Source organism: Dipodomys spectabilis, unplaced genomic scaffold (genome assembly GCF_019054845.1).
Source record: "Dipodomys spectabilis isolate Male_0828 unplaced genomic scaffold, ASM1905484v1 ptg000157l, whole genome shotgun sequence".
NCBI classification, from domain to species: Eukaryota; Metazoa; Chordata; class Mammalia; order Rodentia; family Heteromyidae; genus Dipodomys; species Dipodomys spectabilis.
The window spans coordinates 16,031,812-16,045,037 of NW_024870834.1; the positions used below are offsets into that span (position 1 = coordinate 16,031,812).

Genomic DNA, 13,226 nt, shown 5'->3' on the forward strand with positions numbered 1-13,226 from the left:
AAAAGAATCAACAATGCCAGGCCTACTCTTTCTCTTTTTCTTAGTTAATACAGCAAAACAATGTGGGTGGACTAGTGCCTGGAGATCAAAATTAGGAGAATCAGTGACCAAAACACTACCTGGCATGGAAACATCTCCATTTTCCTGAACTCACTGAATTCTTTGTTTGAAAACATTTCCTAATTCCATTTGGCAAAGAGACATGGATCAGGTGGCAAAGATTCACAGGATAAAGGTAGATGAAAAAACAAACTGTAATTCTGAGTAAAGAAAATAATAAGAATGACTAGCTACATGAGCCAAATCTATCTTTGCACCCACTGAGCTTAATCAAGCATTATCAGAGGACCAGAGGGAAAAAGCAATGGGGACTTCATAACAAACTCAGAGGAACAAACACTCAATGGAGACGTATTTGTAGATATTCAGCTAGCACAGTACAGCTTCTCACCTCATTTTCTTTGGATACAAAAGGCGCTTCGATGGCAGAAAGCCTATAACTGAACTGAAGTTATTTCCAATGATTAAATAAACTGGGTCTCAAAATATTCCACACATCCAGGTACCTTTTGGTACCCAAATAAAGCCTCAAATCAAGCTTGAGAATTTGTAGCTTAAAGCACACACACACACACACACACACACACACACACACACACACAACACCTCTGCTTCTCTTCTTTGCTCTAATCTCTTTGTGTAAAGGTGAAGTTAGATAGAAGGAAAAACACTGACTTCTACTTGCAAATAGTTGGAATAATAGAATTGGATCTATAGTTGACTGACACACCAGGGGGAAGAGCCACAACACATGAACTAATAGCATGTGGGACAATGGATTCAGGAAAAGGCAGACAGGAAATGCTAGAAAAACAAGATTCAAAATAAAAAAACAAAAAGCCAGGCACCAGTAGCTCACAGCTGTAATCCTAGCTATTCAGGAGGCTGAGATCTGAGGACTGCAGTTCAAAGCCAGCCCAGAAAAGTCCATGAGATTCTTATCTCCAATAAACTACTGAAAAAAGCTGGAAGTGGCATTATGGCTCAAGTGGTACAGCTTTAGCCTTGAGCAAGAACTTCAGAGATAGTGTCCAGAGTTCAAGCCCCAGGACTGGCAAAGAAAGAAAGCAAAAGTCCAAAAAAGGTGCCCAGGCTCCCATCTGTAATCCTAGCTCCTTAAGGAGGCTAAAGACCTGGCGGATCAAGGCTAAAGCCAGCCCAAGCAAAAATGTCTTGGAGACTCCATCTCTAAAAAACTAGCAAAATGGCAAACTGGAGGTGCTTGGCTCAAGTAGTAGAGAACAAATGGGAGAGCGTGCAAGGCCCTAAGTTCAAGCCCCAGTACTAGCACAATGGAGAACTTGAGAGAATTTCTGCACCCTGGATCAGGCAGCGGGCCTCAGGTGGAGGCCACGCAATAGCATACATGAAGAGGCGATACTGAAAGGGAGAGACTCCAGGGCCCAGAATGGAGAGCAGTCACAGATAAATTTCCAAAGCATCACATGGAGCCAGCCAGAGTAAATAGACATGAAAGATCACAGAGTGAATGGCTCAAAACAATGTATAATGATCTCAATTCAAACAGTAGTGGCCTTAGAGAGGAAAAGGATCTTGCTAATGGGGAGGGAAACAGAGGCAATCTCTGGAAAGATGGAACTGTCCTTTATCCTAAGTCAGAGCTGGTGACATCATTATGAACATTTGTCATCAGATGTGTAAGATTTGTGCATCTTGCTATATGAAAATTTTATGCCAATCAAAACAATGTCCTTCCAGTTCCTTTTAACATAAAGGAGAAAAATGAAAGAAGGGAACCAAATTATACTTACTAGTCTTATTTTACAAGGTAAGATAGAATAGTTTATATCATTTATGTCTTTAGATGTGGAAATAAATGTAAGAAATTATGAGTCTATATTGAAAAATACATTAAAATTGTTACCTGTGTGTGACTAACAAGGCAATATAAAAATTATCTTCTGTGAACCAATAAGCTCACAGCAAACTATCGCCATCACCATCAATAAGTAACCAGCCAAGTATACCAGAAATAAATGCACCATAATTAAACATAAGCAATAAAAACGGTCTACCAATGCAGCATGCTGAATATAGCTGAAATGGAATTAGTGAGGCTACAAATTCCAACAACTCATAATAATCCCTGACAAGCTATAACACCCTGGATTGTATAAATGATTTCTCTTTGAGCCATCAGTTTAAATATCAATTGGGACCTGTAGAAATTAATATCTTTTCTGTGAGTCCAAGCTCCTCTTCATGCAGGATTGGATAAAAGATAAGTGGCAAGCAATCCTGGCTCTTGATGAATCTTGTATTGCATATATATTAATATCAGCTGTTGATAGAGTCCTCTAAGCAAGAATACTTTCATTGGACAAGATGAAGTCCTTATCGATGAGACTGTCGAGAATGTCTGTATCTTCTATCTTGCTCTAAGCAACCCCTAGTTGAATTTGCACCCTCCGTATTCCTTTTGGCTACCTTGACTACTGTGGATCCAGGCATACAAAAAAAGATGTCTGGAAATCATGTTGGTTCCTCAAAAGACTAATTATAGAGCTTCCCTACAACCCAGCAATTCCACTCCTGGGCATTTCTCAAATAGACTACAAACAAGGCCACACTAAAGCTACCAGCACAACTGTGTTCACTGTAGCATTGTTTACCATAACCAACATATGGAATCCACCCAGATACCCCTCAGTGGATGAATCAAGAAAATGTGGCATATATACATATTTGAATTCTATGCTTCCATCAGAAAGAATGGTATTGTACCATTCATAAGGAAAGAGAAAGACTTGGAAAAAATGATATCACGCAAAGTAAGCTAGACCCAAAGAAATACAGATTGCATGGTTTCTCTCAGTTGTAACTTGAATGTGCCTATAAATCTACAAGTAAACACACTGGATGGCAAAAGACAGAAAAAGTACATTTGGACAGGATCAAATATGCAGGACTCTAGACATTCACACAGTAAGATCAAAGGGGAGGATATTCTTAGGAGAGGATCACAAAGACTCAACAGCTATGTGCATATGATCATATAAAATGATGTTTCTCAAAATGAACTCCAAGAAATAGAAACGGGGTTTATTTTAATTTTGCTTTTGTTTTTGTTTTCTTCTCCTTTGACATTGTGTTTCATTTCTGTACCTTTTGTCTTATTCGTAAGTGTATCTGTCTTGGGGAGGATAATGGGGAACACAGAAAGGATGGGACAAAAGGTGAACAGATACAGCAGTGATACTAGAAACTATGTTGAAAATAAACTACATGCCTTGTAGGGGAGGGAGTTCAGGAGGGGAAAACTGGGAGAAAATGAGGGAAGAGGTGATACTGTTCAAAAAGAAATTTACTCATTACCTGACTTATGTAACTGTAACCCCTCTATACATCACCTTTACAATAACAATAAGAAAAAAAAGTTTAAAAAATGAGAAAGAAATTGGGTGTTACCTTTGCTGCTGTTTGTCCTGGACGCCTCTGCGTCTATTGGTCTTTCAGATCTTCACATTCATGATCCAAGCTCATCCTTTCATGATTCCTTTTTATGATTCCTCTGGCTTAGATTTGCCTACCTAGCAGTACCAAACCGGCACAATGGCCATTGATGGATGGAACAGCAATCCTGTTATTTGAGATTATCAGTCCTTATTTAAGGTCCTTATTTAAGATGAATAAGGTCCTTATTTAAGATCAATAAAGTTAAAAAACACACAGAGAGAGTATGATCCAGAAATAATGATATGGACACTAGAAATTACAGTATGTGTAACTGATGTTAACAAAAGTAGTTCTGTGCTCACATGATATAAACCCTTGCAGGTGCAGATAAGCCTTCATTCAGAAGCTACCCCTGAGGTGGCCATGAGACATTGGCAGTCAAGAGCTCACACTTGCAGATAGACAAGAGAAATCATGCTTTATGTACCTTCCACAAATACATAAACATATTGTCAAAATGTTTGACTTGTCCATGCCTTTGCTTGACTTCTGTAAAATTAAGAATGCAGTAGGACTGTGGCTGTAAGCTCAGGTCGATGATTGGCACACATTTAAAGTGGTTCAAAAGCAAAAGGTAATTGTGAATGAGATAGATACTCAAGATGAAAAAGGATTTGAAATTGAATGGATGGTAACAATCTAAAAAAAAAAGCTGTTCAAAACTTAGAACAAAGAAAGGCAAGAGGAATAGGTGTGTGTCCTTTCCACATCATAAAACAACATTATTTAACAGATACACTCAATAAATATCTAATTCCAAGGGGGAAGATATCTGTGTTGGACACTGATATTTATGGTTGGTTAATTGAGGTCCAGACTCTGTAATATGACCTGTAGATTCTTCATCAGGAGAGACATACACATTCTGTTGATAACACAAACATTAAGGAATTTTTGAAAATCAGGTAGATCATTTGCCAGCTTTATTTTTCTCTAGAACTTTCTCTTTTAATATTTAATTTTTTATTGTTATTATAAAGGTGAAATACAGAGGGGTTACAGTGACACATGCCAAGTAATGAGTACATTTCTTTTTTGGACAGTGTCATTCCATCCTTTGCTCTCTCCTAGTTTTTCTCTCCTGTCTCCACCCACAAACATTCACCAATTTTAGATTTCAGCTACATTTCTATTCTATCATTTTAAAATGTCTAGCAATTCCTCTACCTTCAAAGAGTCATTTGCCATCTTGCTGTTTATAGTTTTAACATCTTGCTGTTTCCCTCATTAAGGAGTTAAACAACTTTGACACACATTTGTTCTCTATTTGTATGAGAACTGGCTTTGACTTGATGAGAATGATGTTTGTATGAACTCATGGGGAATGTTTAACTTTCTGAATCTTACATCATAGAGCAGCCATGAATGCTGTGAGGGGGCTATTAAAGGTGCCATTGTCCTAAACTTCACAGTTATGGGTTTGATTTATCTTTACAACACTCTTACAAGACAACATCTATAACTGTCTACATTTTAGAGGCACAGAGGAATCTGTTAACTTGTCAAAGGGACTGGTCAAGATGGTGACAGAGTCCAGGATTTGAACACAGGGACTGTTTCCACTCACACGCTCAGACATTTTGCAACATGATGAACAATACAATAACAGCAAGCAAATATGCAGAAATTGATAGTCTAGCTCCAAAGAGAATAATAGTATAGTCGAGTGCCTATAACCTTCTTTGTGCAAGCCAAACTTTCAAGAGACGAAGCGAACCACTCAATTTCACAGTGTGAAGAGGCAGGACTGGCATTTAAGTCACTTTTGTTCAAAAGCTCATTAAATTAATGGCTACTGCTATTACTATCTTGCATAATTTACTAAGCACTACTAATCAATCTTTTTACAATCAGCATATTATAAATAATAAAGATCAATGTTCACCAATGACTTAATGCCATTCATCAAAGCCTTGAGACAGGACCCAGTGACAGATAGCATGGGGTAGACAGGCTTTTCCAGAATACTAGAACAGGTACTAAAAGAGGGACTAGTACTAAAGGATATTAGAAAACCCATGATTTTTTTTTACGTTTTGTAAAGTGCATAACATACCATGTTAAACCAAATCATGCATTTTTAAAGATGTGTGATCTTTACCTTAGCAATGCTTTAAAATAAAGATTGGATGGACGATATTCCCATTGAATATCTTGTTTTCTACTTGATTACTGGATTCTTGCATTTCTTCTCCAGCCTGCTTCTCCACCTCCCCTCCGCCCCCCCCCCCCCCCCCCCCAGTAATTCCTCAGTCAATACTGTCCCAGGAGCAGCTGTACTTCTGCATGGGATCTTAACCCCAAGGACTATTGCCTTTCCTCTACCTTTATCTCCCTTTACCATACATTGTCCATAACTCTACTGCAATACTTCCTCTGCTTCATAAGGTCCTCCCCATGGACCATGACAGCTGGCGATGAGAATCGTATCTTTATTCATGCTCATATCTACCAACTGCCTGATGAGTAAATAAATAAGTGTGCTAAGTAGCAAAAACTGTCTTATGAGTAAAATCAAAGAAGGGTTTTTTGTGGTTTGTTTGTTTGTTAGTTTTTTTGCATAGACAAAACCTCAAACCAGAGATGAGTTAGAAGCACATAGGCAAACACATGGACGTACTCTGATAAGATAATGCTTACGTATGCACATGGAGCCAATAGATAGAATTAGTACATACATGTCTAGCCCTCTGTCTGTACACAAGTAATGCTTAAATTGCCAACTTTCTTTTTTTTTCCTGAAGCCCAAATGGGAAATGTGTTTTTAACAGATTTAATCAATACACCAACCTACATTTAAAAAAATAAATAAGCCCACACAATAAATAAAAAAGCAAAAGGCCAATCAATAGCCAACAGTGCAGCTTAAGAGCCACTCCAGCGGAAAACGGTCTGAAAAGGTGCTTCACACTCCACTATCTTGCACAATCCACAGCTGCTCGCTATTGATTTGTTGTAAGCAAAGAACATCTATTATCACAGGCCAGTGTGAACCTAGCAATTTCTCCAGCAAGCAGCCGGAGATGGATGGCTCACAATGTAGCACAGAGAGCTGTCTGCTGAGAATGACTGAAGCCCCCTCATTCATTCCCTCTCTTCACCCACAAAGTCAATATAAGCACCCCCTCTCCCCAAACGTGCAATGGGATTGCAAAAGCAATGTCAATATAATGTAAATTATATGCCAATCAAAACGGGCGCTCGGAACATGTAATTGTGCGGTTAAAATTAAATAGGCCATGCTCAAAGCTGCGATTTGGGGTCCGGGCAAGGTGTTACAAACGTATGATCCCAGCTACATGGAAGGCACAGTCAGGCAGATGGCAGTTCAAGGCCAAGCAGGGCAAAAGTTAGTGAGATTCTCATCTCAAAAACAAGCTCACCCCTATTAATCCTAGGTACTCAGTAGGCTGAGAACTGAGGATTCTGGTTGGAAGTCAATGTTGTCAGGAAAGTCCAGGAAACTTTTATCTCCAATTAAGCACCAAAAAAGCCACAAGTGGGGGGGAGGGGAGCTGTGGTTCAAGTGGTAGAGCTCTAGCCTTGAACAAAAGAGTTCAAGGACAGCACCCAGTTCCTGAGTTCAAGCCCCAGAACTGGCCCCAAAAAGAAAAATAATAAGTAACAAGCTCATTGTGGTGGTGCCATGTCTGCAATCCTAGCTACTCAGGAAGTGGAGATAGGAAAATAATGCTCCCAAAAAGGTAAAAGCCCAAGACCCTATCTGAGAAACAAAGGATAAAGCATGTGAGGTGTGGCTCAAAAGGCGGAACACTTGCCTAGTAAACAATCCCCAGTCCACTTAAAACAAACACTGATATTTGCATAAAAGCCCTAAAGCTAAAAACATGTTTATAATACATGTGAGGTGTGCACAGGAGAGAGAGGTTGTTCAACAGTGTTTTTCAGTCTGTAGAAGAGCAAAGCGCTCACCAGCAGGCTGACAAATCGGAGTGGCATTGTCACACAATATGGAAAGGGAATTCTGAATTGGCCTGAGGCTACAATGTGCCACAATATGCTAGAATTTCCCAGACTTAGACCTAGTCGAAAATACCAGTAAGAATCCAATTTCCAAAAAGCATGTCCCTATAAGAACCCTTGTAAAGTTCCATTTCCTTTGTTCTTAAAATGTAGCCATGGTATCATTAGTTGTAGGGAGCAAAGGGGAGGGGGGGAGGGAGGTTCAGGTGTTATTCACCCACTGAGAAAAGAACTCCCTAGGTTCAAATTTTCAGAAGAGCAGATTATCTTCAAAGAATATTACTTATGTAATCCTTCCACAAATCTTATTAGATCTTACATTAAATCCAAAATCAACCCAATGGAAATGAACTCTGTCCCCAGGATTCTACCACTATGTAGAATAGCATAAGGTTATTTCTAAAACAATCAGCTAGGCAATTACACTTGACTTTCTAAACAGATGACTTTTATTTTCTATCTCATGCAAGAAGTCACTCTTTACACAAGGTAATTGGCTCCAGAAAAGCTATGTCACACCTTCACACAATCATCTTATCTTTGTTAAAGGTAATCACCCTGCAACATCCATCAAACCAAACTCACTTTTCATAAAGAATAAAGAAGGTGGACACTTGCCACTCAATCCTGAAGTATTAGCTACTGGGGAAACCAAGAGTCAGAGGATCATGATTTGATTCTGGAAAGTTCTTGACATTCTATTTCAAAAAGTAAACAGCAAAAGCATGGCTGGAGTCCTGGTTCAAGTGGTAGAGCACCAGACTAGTGAGCATGAGATTCTGAGTTAAAAGCCTGATACTGAAAAGAAAATGATGGAACAAAATGAAAGGGTTTAGAAAACTCAGGCTAGATGAGATACAGTGTTTAAATATACATGCAACTCTGGAAGGCAACATCTATGCAATGGCATCTTAAATTTGTCAGATAAGTGCCATATGTGGTAAACAGGAAGAGAAGACTAAGATCATAAATGCTGGAATATGCATGCAAAGTAGGGGAAGTCCCGAGTACATACTGTCTGTTAGCACCTTACTATCAAACCCAGATATAAAGGACACTTTTATATATAGACAAATGTCTGCTTTGGAAAATATAAAGCTAAGCCATTTCTGTTGAACCAGTTACCATTCTTGAATAGGTAGTAATCCATTGGCATCTGTTCATTCCTACTAATTGAGAATCAACCTGAGGTTAATATTCCTTTCACAAAAACTTCCAGATTTCATTGATGACATTCCATGAATGATGCCATGGTACATTTGTCTTATTTAGGTCAAAGGTAGGTAGGTACCTTATGGCATGAATGTCACCTAGTTGATTATTCTTTATTGATAACTGCCATGCCCTTTCGCGTAAGATTCAACCCCTGATCTTTTCTAGCTTCTTTCTTGTCTTTTTCTTTCTTCTTTTCCCTCCACTAACTTACTTCATCTCTTCTCCTTTATTTGCAATTTTCCCCAAGATTTTACAAATGCTAAGCATGAGTACATCTGACTGTGCTAAGAACTCTTAACTTTTTACACACTAAACTACCAGGAATTATTAGCAAAGGCAAATGAATAAAATGTCAGATAGGTAACTCCAATTTGAAGATGTATGTGAGATGAAATGACAAATCACAACCCTACGGGTAAGTTGATATGGAAAACAACCATCCGTAATGTTAAATAGGCTAGCATTCTAGGTGGAACAAACTGGCTTTGACACAAGTAACAAAAGAGAAGTCCACCCAAAGAGCTTAAATGTCAATCCTTATAAAAACATTCAATATAAGAAATTTGAGCATCCAAATATGTGTGTGTATAAATTTAACTTTATACATATTATAAAAATAAAAATATATATTTGGATTTATATATAATATATTTTTATATTGCAAGTATAAATTCATATATATTTATTTATAAGTTTATATATACAAAGTCATAGACTGTACATGTATTACATCCTGCAATTAAAATGCGTGGCTTCATTTCGACATTATCATTCAATAACCTAAATCCTGGTATTTTCTTCAAGAGAGAGAGAATGAGATGAGCACTTAGGTCATGTATAAGCAGAAGATTCAATGGCATTGCTTACAGAATGAAGTTCAAAATGCATCAACCCACGTGTAGGTATATTAAAAAGTTTTTTAAAACATAAACAGCAGCCGACTGACATTTTCTCAGTCCCATTCCTAGTACTTTATTATATACTAACAAATTGTCCAAGTCAGATAACATGGTAGTCCTCATTCTAGACTGAAACACAATCTGCTCTTGGCAAAAGTAAAATCAAATAATCAGAGAAAGCTGCACAGATAAGTTGTTGTTTTTGTGCCAGAAAATAATTGTTCCTGCATGACAGAGAGGAGCTTGTCAATGATTTAAAAAAAAAAAAATCCGTACTTACCTTCTGAAGATAGTGCACATTCACTGTAGAGAGAATAACTTACCTTTCTCTCTCTTCTGTATGCAGGGTCTCTTCCTGACCATTTTTTAACCTGCTGTTGGATGTATGTGTGATGAGGAATAAACTTGGGAGGATAAAGAATCATTATGGCACCTCTTACAGGGAAAGTACCTTCCTAGTGAGTCTATGCAGATAAATTGGATGGAAAAGGAGACTATAGCACAATTCCCCAGGTACTGTGGATTGTACTATAACTGCCTATTTCAGAATGGAATTGTGTTTCCAAATCATCATAGGGAAATAAGAGTTTTAGTAACACCAAAATACTTGGCAAGAGCTAGCTGATGCCAAACCCTCCTGCATACAGAGAATAGGCTATTACTTATACTTATATGAATAGTACCCTATAATTTTCTCTCTAGATGGCCACATTCCCTCTCTGTTTCTCCTTAACGTACCTTCAGAAAGCAGGTGGAGTGCAAAACTATCAAGAAAATTTGGAAATAACTACGAGATGCCTGCACATGTGATAACACTTGAGAAGTAAGAAATCAAGAAAATCCAAACAGACAAGAAAGACACTGCATTGCAATTGGCTACTCTTCCCTGTGGCATCTCATCGGATAACCTCACTCTTTGCTTCAGTGACATCATGAGCATTCTTACAAAACCAAGTAAGACTACGTCGTAAATCAAACTCCTATCATAAAGGCTATGTTAAAAATTCAGGAGACCAGATTAGCCCGTCCTACTGAATCTGGTTCTCTTCCCAAACAAATTACCAAGTGTTTGCTCATCTTTAAAATGGCCATGTTGGGAAAATACCATGAGAAGGAAGTGGGGAGACAGATTATAGATGCTCACAACATTTAAATATCTCTACCATTAGCAACAAAATCAGTTCCCTGGGGAAATTAGTCCTTTCTTAGAACTAAGGCTTTTGACATGCCTGACCATCCTTAGTAGACAAAAAAAGAATCTATTCCAATATGTGTCTAATACAGATAGGTAATAGAAGATATATGATAGATAAAATAGATATTTTGCATTCAGAAAATACAAATAAATATATAAACAATAGCTATGTGTATATAAGCAAAAATACAAGTAAATTTGGAAAGACCTACAAGAACATCAAAACTTTCTAATTGGAAAGAAAAACTCTTGAATACCTTTATCCTATAGAGAGACTAATAAATCCTCTAAATTCAAACATTTTGAGAAAATAACTGTAGTCTTCAAATACCCTCTAAATTCTAGGCAACGCAAATGGGATCTTAGAATTATTATTCAGCTGTTTCAACTAATCAAGAAGTTAACTCTTTATATAAGAAACATAACCTAAATTGTTTCTCAATCATGGGTATTCTAATCTAACAAAAAATGAGACGGGGGGGGGGAAGGGGGAGAAGGAGAAGGATTGGGATTGGGGGGAGGGGGGAGGCTGGGAAGGGATGTGAAGGGTAAACCAAAGGAGGAGTCTGCAATGCTTGGTAAGAAATGTATGCATTATCCTGCCCATGTAATTGTAACCCCTCTGTACAGTATGTTCACAAATAAAATTAAATTAAATTTAAAAAAAAAATGAGACAAAGTGTAATCTAACAACAACCAAAAAAAAAAAAAGGCAAAGTGTTATTGAACAATGATTATCTCTTTGCTCTTACTAGAGCAAACATACTAGTCATTTACTTTCCAAGTTCCTGGGCGGGGGGGGGGGGGGGGAGATATTTATTTGTGAATACTTCATATAAACCACCTTTTTATAACATATTGTTCCTTAAGGTGTATCCAAATCTGTTCAATCTATAAATCGTGTAAAAGGAAGTACTCACGGTCATTACACTGGTTTCCAGAATAAGATGTCATAGAGCAGTCACACGTGAATCCCTCCCACTGCTGCATACAAACTCCTTGGTTGGCACATGAGTCTTCCTGACAGGTAGTACTAGGTCCTAGTAATACATAAGAAGAAGTAGGGGGGAGGAGAAGGAGACAGAGAGAAAGAAAGAGAGAGAGGGATGAAACATTAGTTGCATTCAAAGAAATCAACCAAACTTATCATCCTCATGCCCCCATCCACTCAAAAACACAACCACCAAAAACTGGCAACTCAATCACATGCAATAAGGAGTCAATATATACAAAAGATGACAGAAATCCACACTTAGCCACGAAATATCAACAATTACACACAGAGGGGAGAGGGCTGAACACACTGTTCTCCTGTAGGCAGACTTGGCAAAAGAGCTTTGTCTTAAACCTTCAACTAGAAAGATGTTTCATTTGGAGCACAGTTTTTGTTCATGAATAAAGCTGAAGTGAGTGGAAAATTGTATTCTCATGATTGTAATATAATATGATACAATGTTTGTTTACGAAACAAAGTCCCTAAGTCTACTCTGATAGTTTTTTAAAAGGTGTTTCATGATCAAATAGAGAAGAAAGAACCCAACATGTACTGTGTTTTGTGGGTGATCAGCATTAGATAGCAAGCAATTTACCCACCATGCCTTCTTAAATTCTCCAATGATGCTAACCAGTAGTTAGTATGACTTCTACTTCGTAATCTATAAAACTGAGTTTAGGGAGGGAAAATGATTTGCCCAAGGCCACCTACTTCTTCAAAACATGGCGATGTCTGCCTTACCAAGACTTAACTTAAAATACACAGCAATTCTCAAGGTGAAATCCTCAGAGCAGTAACATCTGGAAATGTCTTAGAAACAGACATTCTTCAGCCCTTATCTCAACTCTGATGAACTAGAAAAGATGGCAGAGGATAAAAATCTGTCTTCACCAGCTGCCAGGAAATTCTGACCCAGTCTAAAGTGTGAGGACTATCCTAGTACACCTTGTTTCTGCTCAGGTATTTTAGAAGCATGTCCTTGTAAGTGCAGTATGCATAGCCCACAGAACGCAACAGAGCATTGTTTGGATATGCAATGGTGTGATGCTTTTCATTCCTATCTTTATTATTTTTATTTTGTGTGTTTCATATGCTTATGATCTGTAAGAGTATAATGGCACACGCAGGTAATTTATTATACCAATTATGTAGGAATTCTCAACATCATTTTCTTTTTTTTTTTTCCTTTCTTTTGCAGTATTTGAATTTGGACCTTCTCCTTCCTAAGCTAGTGTTTTACCACCTGAGCCGTACCCCTAGCCATTTTTTTAAAAGTGTCTTTAGTTTACGCGTGGGCCAGGCTGGACTGTGATACACCTATTCATGTTTCTCTTGTAGCTGAGATGACAGGCTCATGCCTGATTGGTTGTGAATTTCCCTCTCCCCTGCTCAACTCCCCCAC

The 13,226-nt window shown here is 38.0% G+C and overlaps 1 protein-coding gene across 6 annotated transcripts in view; it reads right to left on the reverse strand.

Annotated features, from left to right (window-relative positions):
* The window catches only part of Nrxn3 (neurexin 3), a 1,519,933-nt gene that overhangs the window by 801,888 nt on the left and 704,819 nt on the right, over positions 1-13,226 (reverse strand). For all 6 annotated transcript variants that reach the window (XM_042692577.1, XM_042692576.1, XM_042692579.1 and 3 more), the window contains one exon: positions 11,751-11,870. In XM_042692577.1, coding sequence (XP_042548511.1) covers positions 11,751-11,870 — 120 coding nt within the window. The remainder of the gene's footprint in view (positions 1-11,750; positions 11,871-13,226) is intronic.